This window comes from Lepidochelys olivacea (genome assembly GCF_965140295.1).
Source record: "Lepidochelys olivacea isolate rLepOli2 genome assembly, chromosome: 9".
NCBI lineage: Eukaryota > Metazoa > Chordata > Testudines > Cheloniidae > Lepidochelys > Lepidochelys olivacea.
Window position 1 is genome coordinate 5,728,833 of NC_140419.1, and position 20,528 is coordinate 5,749,360.

The following is a 20,528-nucleotide window of genomic DNA, read 5'->3' on the forward strand; positions in this document are numbered from 1 at the left end:
TAGAGAGCTGCTTAGGGTATGGGCAGAGAAGAGAAATTGCTACCAAGCTGGCAGCTCTGTCAGAGGATCTATAGCTCCGTTCACCCTGTGATCTCAAAGCACTTCTCAGCCCGAGTGCCCCGTCCCGTTCCCACTGAAGTTAGTTGAGAGCAAGATCTGCCAAGCTAATTCCTGTCAGGCAGGTTTTTGCCATGATCCCCAGAGGGGGAAACTGAGGCACACAGCGGCATCGTGCCTGGCCAGGGCTGCTGACTCCCAGGCTCTGCTCTGGCCTCTGAACAGCCCTACAGTGGGGAGGGGGGATTTCTCTTCGCCATTGGGCTCCAGGTCTGTTAAAGCCAATAGCGCTTGGCTCCCCGTTAGTGGCGTGAGCCCCTGACGGCTCAGCCGAGACGGGGTTTCTCTGGAGCATGTTCTGCTTCCTTCCCTCGGGATCACTGGGCAGGAGCCTGGAACCTGGCCCTAAAGGCTCATCCCCCAGCTGCTGTGTCCTGCCCCCAACCTCTCCCCCCGTTGTATGTATGGCACCTAACCGGGGTGTTGCCAATAGAGGGGCTGGGAATGGGCCATGGGAGCTGATGGACTCCCCAAGAACGGGAGCACTGGAGGTGCATGGAGTTCCCCTGATCTCACTGGAGGTCAGTGGAGCAATGGTGGCTCTGGCCCTGGTCCTAGCCAGACGGCCCTGGGGCAGAAGAATGTGGAGAAGGCCCGTGGCGCAGCGTGAGGCTGGTGGTGGTTGGGGGTTATTGGATATGTGGGACTTGCCTGGGGGAGAAAGGGGGGATTCGTGTGACTCAGCCACCCACTGGCCCTTCCTACAGCAGGTTGTCCTCTGTGCACTCCCTGGTGGGCAATGGTTAGTTCAGGGGTTGGACTAGGGGCCTCCCTTCTCAACCTCTGTCTCTCGGTTCGGCTGGGGCAGCCGAACCGTGCACTGCAGAGCCCTGGCCACAGGCAGAGATTCTGTGCGTGGCACCGTTTGGTCGGGCACTGTGTGCACCCAGAGAGCAGACATGGGCTCACGTTAAAACCCTGGGGGCTCCTGGAGCCCTCGGAGGGCTAGTGCATGAGGCTGCAATGGGCTGATCTCAATGACGTCTGGGGGAGAGATTCCCACATTGACATGGGGTGTTTACGAACTGTTAATAGTGCTTCGCATGTGCCTATCACCAGGGTACCTGGGCCCATGAATGCCTTTCCTTGGGGGCACGCTAATTACGTGGCCTGCCAGTTGGGTTAGTAGCTTTCTCCTGATGGGAAAACTGAGGCATACAGCCTTTTCCAGGGCCAAGCAGCATTTCTATGGCAGAGCCAGAAATAGAACCCAGGCGTCCTGGCTCCCAGTCATCTTGGCTTCTGAATAGCAGGGATCACGGTGTGAGGAGATGAGCTGGACTGTGGTTCCGAGCCTGGCCAAAGCGAACGAAAATAAACCCTCCGGGGAGTGTGAACACTGCGGCTCGGATATCCAGGTCGCTGCGAGCGGGCCGAGATTTTCCTTTCCTCAGTGCAGTCTGTGCGTGGGGGAGCGGGCAGGGGGGTGTCGTGGAGAGATGCACGGGGGAGGCTGTAGACAGGGTGCCTTGTTGGAGGGCTAAGCAAGAGTGCAGGAGACTGAGGAGCTGTGTGAAATCCCGAGCCAGAGGCCCACCGGAAACAGCCTCTCCAGCCCGCAGTTAAATCTGACCTCTTGGCTGCTGATCAAAAAGTGTTCCCTGCAAATACCATCGAGTCTCTGTTCCAGCCAAGCTGGCGGCCGGGGAGAGAGGGTGGGAGCCAGCCACTGTGGACCGGAGCGGAGCGAGGGGGGTGGGCTCAAGGCAAACACACACACAAGCCCTGCAGTGTCCGGCCCGCGAAAGCAGGAACAGCCTCTCGGCTGCGGACAGGCTGCAGGGGCCACAGAGCTGGGCCACAGAGAGCGGTGCCCCTGGGAGGAGTCCGGTTTTTTGGACAGAGAAGCCTTTAAAGCGTGGCTCAAAGGCTTGCCGATGTCTCGCAGCCCCTCCGCGCGGATGTCAGATTCAGCCGTACCGTGACGCTGCGCTCCAGCTGGCCACTGTGGCTTCCCTGGGTTACCGGTCCACCGTCTGGGTTTTACGGAGGAGCTGTCCCCACGCGGTGGAGCCGAGCGTGCGTGCCTGCGGGGCCTTGGCAGACTGCCACCCACCTGGCATGACACAGGGGCAGCGGGCTGGCCGGGGTGCCGCAGAGAGCCCGTGAGGGGCTGATCTGGGGTGACACCCACGCAGGCTCCCGTGTGGTTCTCCTCTCGCCAGGCGGGATCCTTTTATTCTGTCTAGAGGTTGCGGCTGCGCTCCCCAGGCTGTGCAGGGCACACAGGGACGGCAGCCCTTCACCCAGCCCGGAGCTCCAGCCTGCCGCCAGTACCGGACCTCGTGGAACCAGTGACAGCCGTGTAATGCCCGAGGCCCCGGGGGGAATCCTGGAAGGGCCCTTCTCCTCTGACCTGGTCCCCCTCGCGTGAGTGACTGGGGCATAGAGAATAGGGGTTCCCCAAGCCAACAGCCCCTTGTTCCCACCGGTGCCCGGCGTGGTGGAGGAGAGATGCGTCGCTTCGAGGTGCTGCGCCGCTCCTTCCCGTTCCTGGCCCGCTTCCGGGTCTATCGCGTAAGTCAATTTCGGCTCGGTTCCCACGGGTGAGCCCCCTGACGCGTCGGATCTGCATCCCGGGGCTGCTCTGTCCTGGCCGCTGCATGTCATGGAGCATGAGCCGAGCCCTGGGGGGCTGCGGGTGGCGTGGCAGGGTTTTGCTGGATGGGGGGGCTGTGGTTGGGATGGCACACAACCCTGCCTGGCCCACAAGGTCTGACGCCGCCCAGAGCCTTAGCCCCTCCCCCTCACAGGGGCAGAGCTCGGACGCCCCCCACCTGACTCTACCAGCCACAGGGAGCCCTGCACCATCCTTGGGGCTCCCTGCTCCATGTGTCCCTTGCACCTCACCACATGTGTTGGGCTGTACCCCAGCTTGGCAATGAGGCGACTGACCCCCCACCCACGGGAGCTGGGACACTCTGGCCATGCCCCGGCTGGCTGCCGGCCGCACCCACCCTCCGTATTTTTAGACCAGACTATACTGCGGGGAATTTTAATTGTTGGCTGTAACCCAAGAGCTCCGGAGACAGAGCCCCAGGCCCGGGCTTTGTCTGTGGATGGTGGGGGGGGGCTGTGTTAGGGGGCTCAGATTGGCCTGGAGTGATACCCCCCCGATTGGAGGTGCTGCAAACAGAGTTGGGAGGGTCCCGGGATGGAGTGGGAGGGGGGCGAAGTGCTGGGTGCCACTGGAAGGGAGGGAGGGAGCACCCTGTCTTCTGCTTCTCGGTCATTGTATGGCCCAGCCCCCCATGGCGCCAGGCACTGCACAGACCCAGGTGGGCCCTGCCCCAAAGACCTTACAGCGGGAGGCCGTGGCCGCGGTGCTGCATGTGCCCAGAGGAGGGGTTCTCCTGGCAGCATGGGTTGTCCAAGGTTGGTGGAAGAGCTCAGCTGGGGAGTGAGGAGACGCAGCCAGCCGGATTGTAGCCTCTCCGCAGGGCAGCGTGTCCGGGGGTGGCGTGAAGGGCAGCGCAGGTGGGAGGCACATGTCTGGAAATGGAACAAGCGGGTAAAGGAGACTGGACAGGACAGATCTGCAGCGGGGGCCGTCAGTCATTGAAGAGCTCTGCCCAGCATGGTGACTGCAGGGCAGCTGAGCTCTGGGGCTGGAGGGGCCCATGGGTGTGGGGCACACAGGGGCAGCCCCGATGGCTTGGCTCAGGCCAGGCTGGTGCTTTCCCGGTTTGCCATGTCGTTTCTGGAGCGGATGTCAGGGTGCGTGGGGTATGGACAGGAGCACTGGGGAGACAGCCCATACCTCCAGGGGCAGTAGCAGGTTTCCTCTCCAAACATTAGGGAACAGTCCCCTCTGGGAGCTTGGGGCCCCTGCAGAGCCAGCCTGGGGTCACCCTGCTCTGGGAGTTGGCCCCCAAGGGGGTCTCATCGGTGCTGGGTGCGGATCAGCACAGCCATGCTGCCGAAGTGGATGGGGAAGGGGTGCCCAGCTGAGCGCTGCCCTGGGCCTGGCCTGTGACAGCCTTGGGGGGCGCAGGATGCCAGGGGGATTTTGTCCCCCTCAATGAACACAAAGATGTAGCACCACCCATGAGCCATGTCCCTGCATAGCCTCATGGGCAGCGCCAGCCTTTCCTGCCACTCAGAACGGGGGGGCAGACCCTCCGCTCGTGAGGCGGAGCTGGCAGCCAGATGGGAGAACTGGAGCTGGCTGTCGACAGACGCCGCCAGGGACGGACAGACAGATAGGCCCAGGGACACACTGGCTTTGAGGGGAAGCCAGAACCTGTCTATGGAGCAGGGCACATGGGACGTCCATGCCCATGTGCCCAGGCCCCACTGGCCGGAGGGCCAGGATCGGGGTGGGAGGGGGCACACGCTCAGTTTTATAACCCAGACCTGCCGTCTCCAGTTTCCATCCCAAACATGGGCACGGGAAGCAGATCCACCCGTGCCTTGGCTGGCGTGCCGTGCCTCGGCGGTGCCAGGGGGTGCTGAGCCCTGGTGGGCGGCGGGGTGAGAGCCTGGCACCCCTGCCAGCTGCAGTGGCCTAATGCAGCTTTGCTTTTATCGCTCTCTGTGCTATTGATAACCAGGAGCTTCGCTCGGAGGGCAGGGGGGTGACACCGATGGGCACCATCTGGCCGCTGGGGAGGGCAGCAAAACCTCCTGGCCCCTCCCCGGCTGCTCTGCCCACTCAACCCCAACGGCTGGGTCAGGAGCTGATGGCAGGTCAGCACAAGCTGCAGCTTGTTTGAAATGCTGCCCGCTGTGTGCCCTGCCTCTCCACCACCCTCCATGAACCCTGGGACTCCAGGATTTCAAACCAGGCTCCCCCCTGCCTCCCCCCCCACTTCGGGGGAGCTCCGTGCACTGCAGGGGGCACAGACTAGCGCTGCTGCTGTGCCAGCGGCTGGCCTGGCAAGCTCGGTGCTCCCATGCCAGCCCAGAGCAGCTCCACCACCTGAGCTCTCCCCGTGAGCACACGTCTCAGCCAGGGTTCCCCTCTCCCGGGCATTGCCGGTGGGCACGGGGCTTTCGCTGCCGGGGCAGGGGGAATGCAGCAGCTCCCAGCCTGCACTGATGCATCTGATCTGTGTGCCCTGCAGACGAGGAGCATGGCACAGGGAGCAGTGAGCCGCTCCCTGGTGCCTGGCTGACGTATGGCGGGGTGACGGGGCTCCCATTGGTTCCTGGTGGGGGGCACGGGGCAGGGCTGGCCTGTCCTCTCTGCACCCGGGTGGCGAGCGGCTCGTTAATTCTCTAGCGCTGGGTCTCTGGGCTGCCCTCGTGGGCACCTGCCTGGGAACGACAGAGCAGCCTCTTATACCCTTGTGGATGGCACCCGTCGTGCCCGGGGTCCCAGCCAGGGTGGGGACTGATGAGCTGGGCACTGCAGGACCGAGGACTGGGTTTCCCCAGGGCAGCAAAGTCCCCTGGGCAGTCATGCATCATGGGGTTCAGTTCTGGAGTGAAATCTCCCCCAGATGCCAGGTGCTGCCCGGACACCGGGCACATGGGGCTGGCAGGAGGAGAGGGCCTTGGCCTGCCGGGTCAGATCCCAGTGGCGGAGGAGCCAAGCCGAGCCACCAGCTGGGGTGAAGGGGGCTGCTGGGAAGGGGACTTTCATATGTCTCCTTATGTCATGTCCTGCTGAGTGGTGAGGGGGGCCAGCTGGCAGTGCTCCCCCATAGCCCACCCAGCTGGCGCCTTGGGCGGCCCTGTGCAGGCAGTGGGGTGCCCTGGTACCTCTGAAGGCCTCGTGTAGCCGCAGATCCCCTCTCCCTGTCTGTCCCAGGCTCTGCTTCGACCTCGGCAGCCCAGTGGCACTGGGACAGCCCTGCTGGCTCTGGGGCGGATCCTGTCCCTGGGCAAGGCGATGGCCAAAGTCTCACTGGCTTCTCCAGGAGCAAAATCTGGTCCCCGGGAATTCCTGTCCCGCGGCTCTGCCCGTCCCGGTTGTGGCAGGGCGCGTAGTAGGGCCAAGTGTGCCCATCCCCAGCTGCTCAGCGACGTGGCTGCTGCCGCTATGACCAGCCCACGGCCGCTGCTTCAGCTGGCGCAGCTAACGGAGACGCTCCAGCCACTATTAGCCATACAGGGCTTGGGACTGAGCAGTACATCCCACGCTAGCGATGCCCCATCGGGGGCCCAGGTAGCCGTTCGGGGGAGACAGGTTCCCCGGCCGGCGTGGGCTGAGACAGGGCAGTCGGTGCCCGGAGCCGCAGGCTGCCCCCTAACCCCGCTCTCTGGTCTCTGCAGACGCTGCCCTGTGGCATGGAGTCGGACGAGGGCACAGACTGGCTCCTGGAGCTCCTGGCCGAGGTGCAGCTGCAGCAGTATTTCCTGCGCATCCGCGATGACCTCAACGTCACGCGCCTCTCACACTTCGAGTACGTCAAAAATGAGGATCTGGAGAAGATCGGCATGGGGCGGCCTGGTGTGTATGACCTCTGACTTCCTCCCAAGCCCCCTTGCTGCTCCTCCCTCACCTGCAATCCGCGCTGCATCTGTCTCTGCTGGTCCCCCCCTGTACCTGCAACCCACGCTGCATCTGTCTCTGCTGGTCCGCCCCTGTACCTGCAACCCACGCTGCATCTGTCTCTGCTGGTCCGCCCCTGCCCCTGCAATCCGCGCTGCATCTGTCTCTGCTGGTCCCCCCCCTGCACCTGCAATCCGCGCTGCATCTGTCTCTGCTGGTCCCCCCCCTGCCCCTGCAACCCACGCTGCATCTGTCTCTGCTAGTCCCCCCCTGCCCCTGCAATCCGCGCTGCATCTGTCTCTGCTGGTCCCCCCCTGCCCCTGCAATCCATGCTGCATCTGTCTCTGCTGGTCCCCCCCCTGCCCCTGCAACCCACGCTGCATCTGTCTCTGCTAGTCCCCCCCCTGCCCCTGCAATCCGCGCTGCATCTGTCTCTGCTGGTCCCCCCCTGCCCCTGCAATCCGCGCTGCTTCTGTCTCTGCTGGTCCCCCCCTGCCCCTGCAACCCGCGCTGCTTCTGTCTCTGCTGGTCCGCCCCTGCCCCTGCAATCCGCGCTGCATCTGTCTCTGCTGGTCCCCCCCCTGCACCTGCAATCCGCGCTGCATCTGTCTCTGCTGGTCCCCCCCTGCCCCTGCAATCCGCGCTGCATCTGTCTCTGCTGGTCCCCCCCTGCCCCTGCAATCCGCGCTGCATCTGTCTCTGCTGGTCCCCCCCCCCGCACGTGCAATCAGCGCTGCATCTGTCTCTGCTGGTCCCCCCCCTGCACGTGCAATCAGCGCTGCATCTGTCTCTGCTGGTCCCCCCCCGCCCGTGCAATCCGCGCTGCATCTGTCTCCGCTGGACCCCCCCTCCCCCCGCAATCAGCGCTGCATCTGTTTCTGCTGGTCCCCCCCTGTACCTGCAACCCGCGCTGCATCTGTCTCTGCTGGTCCCCCCCCGCCCGCCCCTGCAATCCGCGCTGCATCTGTCTCTGCTGGTCCCCCCCGCCCCTGCAATCTGCGCTGCATCTGTCTCTGCTGGTCCCCCCCCCCGCCCCTGCAATCCGCGCTGCATCTGTCTCTGCTGGTCCCCCCCCGCCCCTGCAATCAGCGCTGCATCTGTCTCTGCTGGTCCCCGTCCCCGTCCCCCGCACGTGCAATCCGCACTGCATCTGTCTCTGCTGGACCCCCCCCTGCCCCTGCAATCAGCGCTGCATCTGTCTCTGCTGGTCCCCCCGCCCGCCCCTGCAATCAGCGCTGCATCTGTCTCTACTGGTCCCCCCCCGCACGTGCAATCCGCGCTGCATCTGTCTCTGCTGGTCCCCCCCCGCACGTGCAATCCGCGCTGCATCTGTCTCTGCTGGACCCCGCCCCCCCTGCAATCCGCGCTGCATCTGTCTCTGCTGGTCCCCCCCTGCCCCTGCAATCAGCGCTGCATCTGTCTCTGCTGGTCCTCCCCTGCCCCTGCAATCCGCGCTGCATCTGTCTCTGCTGGTCCTCCCCTGCCCCTGCAATCCGCGCTGCATCTGTCTCTGCTGGTCCCCCCCGCACCTGCAATCCACGCTGCATCTGTTTCTGCTGGTCCCCGAATCCACCTGCAATCCGCGCTGCATCTGTCTCTGCTGGTCCCCCCCCCTGCACGTGCAATCAGCGCTGCATCTGTCTCTGCTGGTCCCCCCCCGCCCGTGCAATCCGCGCTGCATCTGTCTCTGCTGGACCCCCCCTCCCCCTGCAATCAGCGCTGCATCTGCCTCTGCTGGTCCCCCCCTGCACCTGCAACCCGCGCTGCATCTGTCTCTGCTGGTCCCCCCCGCCCGCCCCTGCAATCCGCGCTGCATCTGTCTCTGCTGGTCCCCCCCCGCCCCTGCAATCAGCGCTGCATCTGTCTCTGCTGGTCCCCCCCCTGCACGTGCAATCCGCGCTGCATCAGTCTCTGCTGGTCCCCCCCCTGCCCCTGCAATCTGCGCTGCATCAGTCTCTGCTGGTCCCCCCCCTGCCCCTGCAATCCGCGCTGCATCTGTCTCTGCTGGTCCCCTCCTCCCCCGCACCTGCAATCATGCAATCAGCGCTGCATCTCTCTCTGCTAGGGTTCCCCCCCCCCGGATCACATGGCTTTGTTGTTGGCGCTCCAGGTTTGTTGTTGTAGGGTTAACACCTCTCCAGCATGGCTCCCGGTCCTCCAGGAAGTCCTGCTGGGCTTCCTCTCGGGGGTCTGGCTGTCCTTGTTACCCACACAACATTCTCTGTTACTCACACACTCAAGGGTACCCACCTTTACCCAGTTCCTAGGGCTCCAGGCATAACCCTCTTAATTTAAAAAAAGAAAAGGAGGACTTGTGGCACCTTAGAGACTAACCAATTTATTAGAGCATAAGCTTTCGTGAGCTACAGCTCACTTCATCAGATGCATATCGTGGAAACTGCAGCAGACTTTATATATACACAGAGAATATGAAACAATACCTCCTCCCACCCCACTGTCCTGCTGGTAATAGCTTATCTAAAGTGATCATCTGGCCAAAAGGAATTTCCTTTTGGACCCCAGTTTATATAGTGAAATTTGAGTCCTTTTTAGCTATATCTTAACCAATCATTATACTAAAATTTTACTAACCAATCCTAGCATAGTGTAACAAAATTCTCTAACCAATCCTATCCCACCACCTTAATTAATTTACACCTAGCATTTTAATTAATTATGTAAGAGACAGAAACAATTAAAGAACCAGACAGAGACCATACAGACAAACAATAGAGAAGTGGGGACCATAATGACAAAACAATAAAGAAATGAGGATTTCACAACCACAACTCTTGATAAGTGATTTCTTGACAGACAGGATGCTATCAAACTAAGTTTTCTTTAGCCATCTTAAGATCTGTTTCTTTATCTGGTGATAGTAGGTGCCATTAGGACAGGATCTCCTTCTTAACAGCCTGGTATTACATTGTTTTAATATAATTTAGATGGAGTGTGAGGATGTGACTTCCTGCTTCTTAGCTAATGGCTGCTCTTTTAATCTGGCTGCAGAGGAAGGCCTTAGGTTTTAGGCCTTACAATACGGCTGCAGACAAAGGCCTTACATCCTGGGGTGGGGTGGAGGCAGATTCCCCTCTGGAGCTGGCGGAGGGGTGCCGCAGGAGGGAGCAGGGTGAGCTCTGTGACCATCCTTTTGTCTCTGCAGGCCAGCGGCGGCTGTGGGAAGCCGTGAAGCGCCGGAAAGCCATATGCAAGCGCAAGTCGTGGATGAGCAAGGTAGCGCCTGGGCAGGGGCACCCCGGGGCACCGGGCTGAGCGGGAGGTAGAGCGGGGAGCTGGTGCAGCAGCCTGGTGTCCTGGGGGCATTGGGCCATTCACGGGTGAGAGCCCTGGCACCAGCAGCTCCATTTCCCAGATGGGGAAACGCAGAGCGGCCGCGGGACTGGCCTGAGGCTGCAGAGAGTGCCCCAGACACACCGGCGCAGCCCTGCTGGGCGCAGGGCAGTGAAGGCTGGAATTTGGCCCGGTGGCTTTAGATGCCCAGCGGCGTTGCCATCTGCTGCCTCCCACAGCCCTCGCCGCTGTCTGTGTCCCTGCTTTGAGGGGAAGGGAAGCTCCTCACACCCGCTCACCCTGAGCCAGGCTCTCTGCGGGATCCCCAGAGGGGAACAGCCTGGGCTAGGGTTGCCAATTTTGGTTGGATGAATTCCTGGAGATTTCATCACATGACATAATAAAGATTAATCTTTAAATCCTGGAGACTGCAGGCCAATCCTGGAGGGTTGGCAACCCTTGCCTGGGCTGGAGCCAGGAGCCGTTCTGCCAATTGCTGGAGAGCAAGGGAAAGGAGTGGGCGGCAGAGAGCCTGCTGGGAAATGTAGTCCTGCCGTTATCTGTGGGGCCGCACAGCTGGCCGGAAGCAGGGCCTGCGTCTCCAGGGGGGAATCCTGCGTGGGAGGAGGGGGGCCAGTTCTAGGAAAATGGAGCTCTGGGCCAGGGCTCTGTGACGTGCCCCAAGCCCTCCAAGTGCACGGGCTGCGCTGGGAGCTCATTTCCCAGCCCTGGCATTAGCTCTGGAAGAAGTGGGTGGCTGAGAGAAATTGACAGAGGCTGCAGGGTCCTTTGATCACGAGGCGGTGGATTGCAATAACCGGGCTCGAGGGCAGCGACTGGCTGCCCCTCAGCGTGCACGGGGCACCCTGCGGGTCGGAGGGTCAGTTCACTGGCTGGCTGGCTGTTTGTGGGAGCTGGCTGGCTGGGGCTGGTGCTGGCGTTGGTGAGCGCCCCTCTGCCCGAGGGGCAGGCAGGAAATTCCTTCCCCCGGTGATCAGTCTGTGTCCCCGGAAGCCAATTAAGTGTTAAGTAGCTGAATATGCATCACTGCCCGGTGCTGCGTCCACACGGTGCCCAGGAGAGTCCCCTCAGGGTGCAGCGAGTCTGTCGTCTCCCAAGGGGTGCACTCTGGTGCCAGCCACGTGAGATTGGGGGGCCCAAGGGTGCTGCCCCCTGACTCAAATAGGCGTCTCAGCCAACGCTCTGCCCGGGCACCATCCACGCTGTCCATGGCCTGCACCCTGCTTTTGTTCTTACCCACACGTCCGTGGCACTGGCCTTGTGCCAGGGCTGTGCCAAACGCACCAAGGGCGGTGGTCCCTGTCGTGGAGAGCTGGGTCTCAAGCCAAGATGATGGGCACAGACCAGAGGAGGACCCAGTAGGGTCAGCAGCATGGGACCGAGGGGTAGGAAGCGTTCTGGGGCTGTCCGGAGCATGGAGCCTGGCGTCGGCCCCGTGATAAGTGCTGGGTTGGCACCCATTCAGCAGTAGCACAGGCTGTCAGTAGGGAAATACAGCCACCTCTGGGGCAGAGCGTGGCAGCTGTGTATCAGCACCCAGCAGCACTTGGGCAGCTGGGGACAGGAAGTGGTCGAGTATCCGCATCCTGCTGAAACTCCCCGGGGTAATCAGCGCGATGGGGGCTGCCTCAGCCGGAGCGCCTGGCCACGGCTCATCTGAAAGAGGGCATCTCCTCACACCCCACTGGGGATCTGGGCTTCGTGCTAGCTTGGAGGGGGCAACGCCCCCTGCTGAGTCATTCATGCCGCTCCCTGGGGCCAGCACCCCCCAGTTTCACAATGGGGCACTGACTCGGGTGGGAGAGCGCCCCCACTGGGGCACGGCAGCACAACCCCCCAGCTCAGCACAGGGTCAGCATTGACTCCAGCTGATATGCTGTCTTCCTTTTCCTGTCCCAAACTGCTGGGAAGCTTTGCTGTGTGTGCTGTTCAACGGCTGCCGCGCTCCACCCCAGAGGCAGCTGCATTGGTGGGCTCAGAAGGGCGACGGAAGGTGAAGTGCCATGGATTCATGTGTGAGGGGCACTAGACAACAGCTGCCAAGGACAGAGCGAGAGAAGTGCCTGGAGCCTCCCCGGCCTTTGCCTCCCGCGAGGGCTTTGGTGTGATGCCACTCCAGGGGTGTTAGTAGCTTGGTCAGACCTTACAGCCGCAGGCCTGGGCGTGCACTACGGGGCTGGAGCAGGCTGCTGGGTCTGTTCGTACCGCTGTCTCCCATTCCTCTGGGCTGTCCTGTCCCATAGCAGGCTCTGACCCTGCCCCAGGGCCCGTCCCATCCCTGCCCTGGGACCTGACACCTCTGTGCTGGCTCTGCCCACGCGCCAGCCTGGGCTGCCTTTCCCTCCCTCAGCATGCTGGCCCTCGACTTCCATTACAAAGACAGGTCAGTGCTGCTGTTACGGATGGGGAAACTGAGGCGCAGTGCGGGGCTGTGAGTCAGAGCTGGGGGTAGAACCCAGGAGTCCGAACCCTCCCAATCCTCTGCTCTGACTACATAAAGGTGCTGCCCTAAACCCTCCTCCCACCGTGAGCTCTGCAGTGCCTGATGTCGGGGCCAGAGGCCGGTGTGCATAGAGGGACTGCCTGATGCTGGCGGAATCACGGGGCATTGACTGGTGGTGTCTCTCCACCCCCAAGCCCACATGCCTGTGACCCACGCCTCTGCCTGTCTGTCTGTCCAGGTGTTCAGCGGGAAGCGCCCCGAGGCAGAGTTCCCGCTCCAGCCCCAGGCCCCCTTCCCCAAGCTCTCCAGCCCGTCGCCCGCCGAGGAGGGGCAGCAGGCCCTGACCTGCCTGATCAGCGAGAGGGACCTGATGCTCTTCGAGAAGCTGGGCGATGGCTCCTTTGGCGTTGTGCGGCGCGGCGAGTGGGGCACGCCCACTGGCAAGATGGTAAGGGGCCCGGAGCACGCCAGGGCGAACCCAGTACATGGCCCGAGGGGCTGCGTGATCCCAGCAGGAAATGGGGCTAACTCAGGATTGCCTGGCTGAGGCCCTTCGCTGGGCTGAGGCAGCGAATCCAGGCTGGTCAGTTTCCCCATCGGCATCGAGTCGGGATCCCAGCACCACCATCCACCCCTACCAGCCCCCGAATCTGCAGATGGCTCTGCCCCTGCCAGGGCGCCCACCCCCTGGGTGCCAACACCGTTCCTCATGCCTGGCCCGGGACGGTCAGTCTTCTGCCCTCCACTCTGGATCTGTCCCTGTTACCACACGGGGTCATGTGGACCTAGAGACTGGACTGGGACCACTAATTCCTTTCATGCAGGGCCTGCCTTTGAGTCTCCCAGCCTGAGGCGGTGCTGGGGCTGATGCTCTTTGCAGCCAGTGCCACCCCCTTCCCCATCGCTCCCATGCCTGGGGTGTGGCAGGGGGGCTTGGGGGACTGTGTGAATACCCATCCCCTGCATGCCGGCCACTACGGCCTACCCCAGAGGTGAGCAAATTGGTCCCCTGGGGTGGGAGCTGCTGCAGGGACCTCACTGGCCTGTGTTTTCCCGCAGCTCACCGTGGCTGTGAAGTGTCTCAAGACGGATGTGCTGAGCCAGCCGGAGGCGCTGGACGACTTCATCCGGGAGGTGAATGCCATGCACTCTCTGGACCACTGCAACCTGATCCGGCTCTATGGCGTGGTGCTCTCGCCCCCCATGAAGATGGTGAGTGTGAGAGCATGCGGGGGCATTCACCCCCCCGGGCGGCCCAGTCCCAAGGGAATGGCTGGGGGGGCAACTGCGTCTCTGGTGCTGAGGGCTGGCTCCTCCAGGCGGGATGGACCCCCAGTCTTGGCGCGTGGCTGTGTGGGCACAGAGCCCTGTGGCACCATGGGGCAGGGATAGACTGGCGTGTGGCTATGTGGGTGCAGAGCCCCATGGCACCACAGGAATGGAGCCCATCCCCATGGATTGCCTCCCATCCCGCTCTCCGTGGCTGGGGCCTGACTCAACCCCTCTGCCCCATTTGCCCAGGTGACGGAGCTGGCCCCGCTGGGCTCCCTGCTGGACCGGCTGCGGAAGAACCAGGGCCATTTCCTCATCTCCACGCTGTGCCAGTACGCCATCCAGATTGCCAAGGGCATGGCCTACCTGGAGTCCAAGCGCTTCATCCATCGCGACCTGGCTGCCCGCAACATCCTGCTGGCCTCCAGCGACCTGGTCAAGATCGGCGACTTTGGGCTCATGCGGGCGCTGCCCAAGAACGACGACCACTACGTCATGCAGGAGCACCGCAAGGTGCCCTTCGCCTGGTGAGCCCCCGCCATGTGCATTTCTCTCGCAGCACCCCCCTGCCAGCTCAGTGCCTGGGGCCTGTTAGCTGTGGGTGGCTCACCCCCCCACGCCTCCTTGTCCCTCCAGCTGGGCGTCCTGCCAGCCCCCTTCCAGGGAGAGGGAAGTGGCATCCTGGGGGGCAGCTGGCTTGGCTGGCCCTCGGCCCCTGTGTGGGGGGACCCCAGAGGGCTGGAGCTGAGCAGGGAGCCCCACTCTGCCAGGCTGGATGGGGCCGCCTGCGGGGGCGTCAGTAACTCTGCCAGCCCTTCTCTGCAGGTGTGCCCCGGAGAGCCTGAAGACGCGCACCTTCTCGCACGCCAGCGACACCTGGATGTTTGGGGTTACTCTCTGGGAAATGTTCACCTACGGGCAAGAGCCGTGGGTCGGCCTCAGCAGCAGCCAGGTATCTAGCACAGCCCCATGCCACGTGCCCTGGGGCCTGCACTCTTGGGCCTGGCCCCTCTGGGTAGGGGAGACGCCCTCTGCCCCCCGCATATGGGGATTTCTGCGCCTCGCGCAGACAGCATCGCTCAGGCCCAGCTGGCATCACTGAGCTGTGGCCCCTCAGGGCCGTTCCGGCAGAGCAGGAGGGAGGGGCTGTCGCAGAGCAAGGGGGCATTGAGGCCTGGGGATCCCAGGGAGTTTTTTCAGGGGCTCCTCTCCCCTGGCGGCGCACGCACTGCACCCCTGAGGGAGCCTGCCGGGGAACGTCCGGCTTGTGCCTGTGGGCGCCTGACAGGATAGGCACTTTGAGCTTCTTCCACACCCAGCTCTGCTGGTGCCCCTCACTCCTGACCCACAGCCCCCTGCTAGCCCAGCCCTGGGCTCCCCACACCCAGCTCTGCTGGTGCCCCTCACTCCTGGCCCGCAGCCCCCTGCTAGCCCAGCCCTGGGCTCCCCACACCCAGCTCTGCTGGTGCCCCTCAATCCCGACCCGCAGCCCCCTGCTAACCCCCCACACCCAGCTCTGCTGGTGCCCCCCACTCCTGACCTGCAGCCCCCTGCTAGCCCAGCCCTGGGCTCCCCACACCCGGCTCTGCTGGTGCCTCTCAATCCCGACCCACAGCCCCCGCTAGCCCAGCCCTGGGCTCCCCACACCCGGCTCTGCTGGTGCCTCTCAATCCCGACCCACAGCCCCCGCTAGCCCAGCCCTGGGCTCCACCCCCCCCAGCTCAGCTGGTGCCCCTCACTCCTGGCCCGCAGCCCCCTGCTAGCCCAGTCCTGGGCTCCCCACACCCGGCTCTGCTGGTGCCCCTCAATCCCGACCCGCAGCCCCCTGCTAGCCCCCCACACCCAGCTCTGCTGGTGCCCCCCACTCCTGACCTGCAGCCCCCTGCTAGCCCAGCCCTGGGCTCCCCACACCCAGCTCTGGGCTCCCCACACCCAGCACTGCCAGTGTCCCTCACTCCTGACCCACAGCCCTCTGCTAGCCTATCCCTGGTCCTTCTTCATCAGAGATCCCTGAAATGGGAATGGGCTGAGACCTGCCCGATGGATTTTGGCTTGGAAGCTAGGGCATGATTTGAACGGGGTCTCCAGGCTGGGGGGCAAGCATGTTGGCCCCAATAACCCTAGGCAGGGAGGAGTGTTGTGGTTAGGATGTCCATGGCCCCTCAGTTCTGATGGCTGGCGCCTGCCCCTGGCCCACCCTCTTCGACTCCCAGGTGCCCGCTCCCGGCCTGTCCCGGGGCACCCTTCAAGCCAGGCAGTTAGATTCCTGCTTTCACTGGTGGGTTGGTGCCCGTCAGTCACACTAGAAGGGGACTCTGTGCCCCACACCTGACCCAGACAGGCTGTGTCCATCCCCACGGCTAATCCATGCAGCTCGCCCAGCAGGATTCCTCGCTGATGGGGAGGGCCGGGCCTCCGTCCCATCAGCACTGGCCCCACCCGTCCCCAGGGCTTGTCCCTCGGCTACAGAGCTGAAGGATCAGCCCAGAGAGGGAGGCTTGGTGCCCAGGGCTGTTCCCGCCCGTTACATGCTGCAAGCCTCAGGCCTCTGCCAGCGCCTCGACCAAGCCCCCGTCGGGCAGTCTTCCTCCTGCGCCTGGCCAGTCTCCGCTCCCGCCTCTGCCAGGTGTGACCCCGTCCAGCCCCCTGCCATGGCTGCCCGAGCCCCCTCTGCTCCGCCCGACCCTGACCGCGGCCTCTGCCCTCCATGCCCGCAGATCCTCCACAAGATTGACAAGGAGGGCGAGCGGCTGCCACGGCCCGAGGACTGCCCTCAGGACATCTACAATGTCATGCTGCAATGCTGGGCACACAAGCCCGAGGACCGGCCCACCTTCGTGGCCCTGCGCGACTTTTTGCTGGAGGTAGGCAGTGGGGGGCGGAGGGGCGGCTGGCCCTGGCTTGCGTGGGTCCATGCCCCTCTGTGCCACCCGACCTAGGTGTCCTCCCTGGAGCTGTGCGCCAGGCACCGAGCCCCTGCAAATCCTATTCCTGCCGGAGGAGCCGCCGACGGCCAGCAGTGCTGCCAGCTGCGCCCCTTCCTGTGGGAGCCCAAATACGGGCCAAGCTGCTCAGAACTCCGGGGCCCGGCCCCGCTGGTTTCCTGGGAGTCTGGGGCCTCGGGAGGCCCTGGGCCTAGGTGCAGAGTGGGGCCCATGGGCCCACAGGTGCTGGCTGAGCCAGCTGGAAGGAGCCCTAGAGCTCCCCCATCTCTGCCCCTCCCTGCCAGGCCCCTGCGCTGTGCAGAGCTGGGGGGGGAATGGGGAAGTGACGTGCCCCCAGGGGGGGCACGGCCAGGCTGACGGGGAGAGGTGCATGCTGGACCCGTTGTCTCCATATGGAAGCTGTGGCCAGGCTGCGCTGCCTTCCCCCCAGCCTTCAGCCTCAGCTCTGGTGGGGGACAGACTTGACTTGGCCGCTGGCAAGCACCCCGTGGGCCTTTGGCAAGGAGCGTGCGGTGCCCAACCGGGGGCACCTCTGGCCTGGAGACTTCCCCTCCCCTGCTCAGCATGGCGCTGGGAGGGGAGTGTGGCCTGGTGGTGAGAGCAGGGAGCAGGCCCCGTTGCAGATTCACTGTTAGGAGCTCTCTCGGGGAGATTCTGGCCGTAGGGGTGGCCTGTGCTCAGCGAGCAGCCTGGCCCCGTGCAGCCAGGGCAGGAAGGGTGCTGCCTGGCTCCGGGCTGGCTGGGGCAGCTGGCTCCATTCCTGCAAGTGGCTGCTTCCTGGCCTGTCACCAGCCTGGCCACGTGGGGCCCAGGACTCTGGATCTGGGTGTCTGGCTATCGCAACAGGGTGTCTGGCTATCGCAACAGAGCCCTTCTGGGCAGAGGCTCCTGCTGTGAGCTCTCACCTGAGGGGTGGGTCAGGCCCAGCCGTAACGTGGACGGCTCTGGGGGGACCCTGGCGCTGCCAGCCCTCACCCCCCGGCTCTCTGCCTTCCCAGGCCCAGCCCACGGACATGAGAGCCCTGCAGGACGTGGAGGAGCCGGAGAAGCTGCACATCCAGATGAACGACGTCATCACAGTCATCGAGGGCAGGTATCGTCTGGAGAGTCCTGGGGTGGCTCCACGGCGTCCCCCCTGCCTCCCCCCCCAGCTTCTCTCAGCCCCCCCTTCCCTGGGGCGGCTCCACAGCCAGCGCCTCCCCCCACCGCCCCCTGCTCCCATCAGCCCCCTTCCCTCCATGCGCTGAGTGCCCGTGGTTGGATGGGGGGTCCTGGCCTGTCATTGGCCAGACTTGGCTTCTGACCCCAGCTGTGTCCCCAGGGAGCACGGCCCAGCCTAGTCCCCCGGCTCTGTGTGTCCCCAGGCTGCTGCGTCGGGTGCCATGACAGGCTGTGTCTGCTCAAGGGCTGAGGGCTGGAATCGCAGGCAGGCTGCAGGTTGGGGCTGAGGAGTGATGGCTGAGCTGGGGGGGCAGGGGGCTGAGGGGTGATGGCAGAGCTGGGGGGGGGGCAAGGGGCTGCAGGGCGGGGCTGAGGGGCGATGGCAGAACTGGGGAGTCAGGGGGGCTGCAGGTCGGGGCTGAGGGGCGATGGCAGAGCTGGAGGGGCAGGGGGCTGCAGGTGCTAAGCTCTGGCTGAGGCTGCGTTGGGCGCTGTCTGCATGCAGGGTTCGGCCGCCCTGATCCCTGGGGTGATGCTGCGCTGCCCTGGGCCTCTCCCTCCGGCTGCTCCCAGCTAGCTCGGGGCAAGGCACTGCTGGGCTGGGGTGACGGGCAGCTAAGCTAAGGACCGGGAGCCGGGGCCACGTGGTGCACGGCAAGGGGCTGAGTCCTCCAACCCCCTTCCAGAGTGGGGAGAGCTGTCCAGTGCGAGGATCCTCCGTCTGCCACAGATGGGGAAACTGAGGCCCAGTGAAGGCAAGGGCTACGCACATGGTCCCCCAGCAAGTCAGTGGCGGAGCTGGGACTGGAACCCAGGAGTCCTGCCTGCCGGCGCCCCTGCTCTGACCACTTGACCCCACTCCCTGCGTGCCCTGCACACCGAGTGCCTGAGAAGCGAGCCCCAGGGTCTCTGCGAGCACCTGCAGTGGCAGGTCAGAGACCGTCCCAGCGGCACTGGCCCCGCCCGTCTCCGGGGCTTGTCCCTCGGCCAGGGAGCTGAAGGATCAGCCCGGAGAGGGAGGCTTGGTGCCCAGGGCCGTTCCCGCCCGTTACATGCTGCAAGCCACTGCTCTGCCTTTGCCTTTGTCTGTCCCCCGCAGCCCTGGGTGAGTCACTTCCCTGGGTGCTGCTGCACTTGTTAGTTTGCCCTCCCTTGTGAGCAGCCGGAGCGCTGCCCTCGGCACGCACGCCCCCGCCCCCACGGCCACTCCCGCTGCTCACAGTTATCTGAGCCGCCTGGAGCGGGAAGCCACGCCAGGGGTAAACTGGGACAGCTTCCCAGAACTGAGCAACGGTGGTGGGAAGGGGAGAGAACAGCTGCTCCTTCCTTAGCCCTAGCGTGGAGGGTCCTGGATGCCCCAAGCCCCCTGCGCGCTGGATCGGTGGCTTATGTGTGGGTAAACTGAGGCACATAGTGGTGATCGTGACCGGAATAGAGCTGGGATCTTTTAATTCCCAGGAGCCTCCTGCTTCCTATCTGCTTTGCTGCTGTTCTGGCCCCACGCTGCCCTGTGTCTGTGCTGGCACAAGGGGCAGGGGTCAAGAGCCCCCATCCCTGGGCGTTCTGGGCATGCCAGGGAATCTGGTGCTGCACATCCCAGGCCTTCATTCCCAGATGGCCCCCCAGCGGAGGGCTGGAGAGAGGACAGGGCATCTGGAGACCCTCCAGAAGTGCTGAGCTCTCGGGACCGAGCGAAGGGTTTTGGGGGCAGGCTGGGGGGCTGGGCAAGGTGGCTGGTGGAGGGGCCGAGGGCTCTGAAATGGCAGAATCGGAACCAGGTGCAGAGGGTCTCAGCATGGGGGGGGCAGCAGGACCAGGGGGCCCTGCTCCAAGACAGGCAGAGTGCAGCCCAAGGGCCATGGCTAACTGCAAAGCCCCGCAGTGTGTTTGGTGGTATCCCACCCAGGGGGTGTTTGTGCGGGAACACGTGTGTGTGTGTGTAGACACAGAATCCTGCCAGCTTTCCCCTCCAGCTCTGCAAGCACCCCCGAATCCAAGCCTGCAGTCTCCCGTCCTGCTCCTCTCGTAGAGCGAGGAGGGGGATCCCACCCCACCCGGGCTCTCCCGAGGGCAGCAGCCTGTGTTGCGGGGGCCATGCCTTTCGTCACGGCAGAGGGGATGAATCAGGCAGGACTGTGTGTCTTTAGGGACCGGCGATGACTCTTGCACGAGGGCTGGCAGTTTAATTGCAGGGAGGGATTCGTCAGCGGAGCCGGAGCGGAGGGTGTAGTTAATGCAGAACCAGTGTGTGCACGCCGCCCCGATTGCATCATGGTCTGGGGCCGGGGCTGAGCCGTTCCAGCTGCCGGAGCTGGCGGGTTTAGCCACTTTCAGGCAGACGCTCTCTGGGCCACACGCCGGGAGCACGCTGGCCCTGACGCGGGGCTCGGCTGGGCTGCCCGCCTGCAGCGAGGAGCCGGTTCGGCGCGCGCCTCGTTCCCTGGGAGACCCGACGGACCCGTCTGAGGTGAAAGGCAGGCTGTGCAGGGCCACTGCCCGGTGGCTTGGGGCTGGGGTTCTGCTGCGGCAGGGTCTGGGGGGCTAAGGTGAGCGCGGGCTGGGGGCCTGGCGTGTACTGTGAAAGAGGCCACGGGGGCTAGAGGACAGAGCCCAGGACCAGGACTGGGAGGGTCTGTGTTCTTGTTGCAGTGACCCCCTGGGGGAGCAGGGGGCAGGCACACTGCTCAACCCACCTGTGCCTCAGTTTCCCCTGTGAAAGGGGCGGGCCATGCTGGGCGGCGGGAAGGGTGAAGTAGTGACACGGGGGAAGGGAAACATCTTTGCAATGCCAGTCACTGAGTGCTGCTTTTGCCACGGGACCATTGGCATCGGTGGTTCG

General features: G+C 64.0%; 1 protein-coding gene across 10 annotated transcripts in view; it reads left to right on the plus strand.

Moving 5' to 3' along the window:
* The window catches only part of TNK2 (tyrosine kinase non receptor 2), a 78,137-nt gene that overhangs the window by 37,799 nt on the left and 19,810 nt on the right, over positions 1-20,528 (plus strand). For 7 of the 10 annotated variants that reach the window (XM_084638973.1, XM_084638975.1, XM_084638966.1 and 4 more), the window contains 8 exons: positions 6,337-6,514; positions 9,720-9,790; positions 12,550-12,759; positions 13,371-13,523; positions 13,833-14,110; positions 14,409-14,535; positions 16,301-16,447; positions 17,527-17,621. In XM_084638973.1, coding sequence (XP_084495099.1) covers positions 6,337-6,514; positions 9,720-9,790; positions 12,550-12,759; positions 13,371-13,523; positions 13,833-14,110; positions 14,409-14,535; positions 16,301-16,447; positions 17,527-17,621 — 1,259 coding nt within the window. Of the gene's footprint in view, positions 1-1,672; positions 2,635-6,336; positions 6,515-9,719; positions 9,791-12,549; positions 12,760-13,370; positions 13,524-13,832; positions 14,111-14,408; positions 14,536-16,300; positions 16,448-17,526; positions 17,622-20,528 lie in introns of those variants that run through there. The other 3 variants (XM_084638970.1, XM_084638971.1, XM_084638967.1) reach the window with 3 other exon arrangements.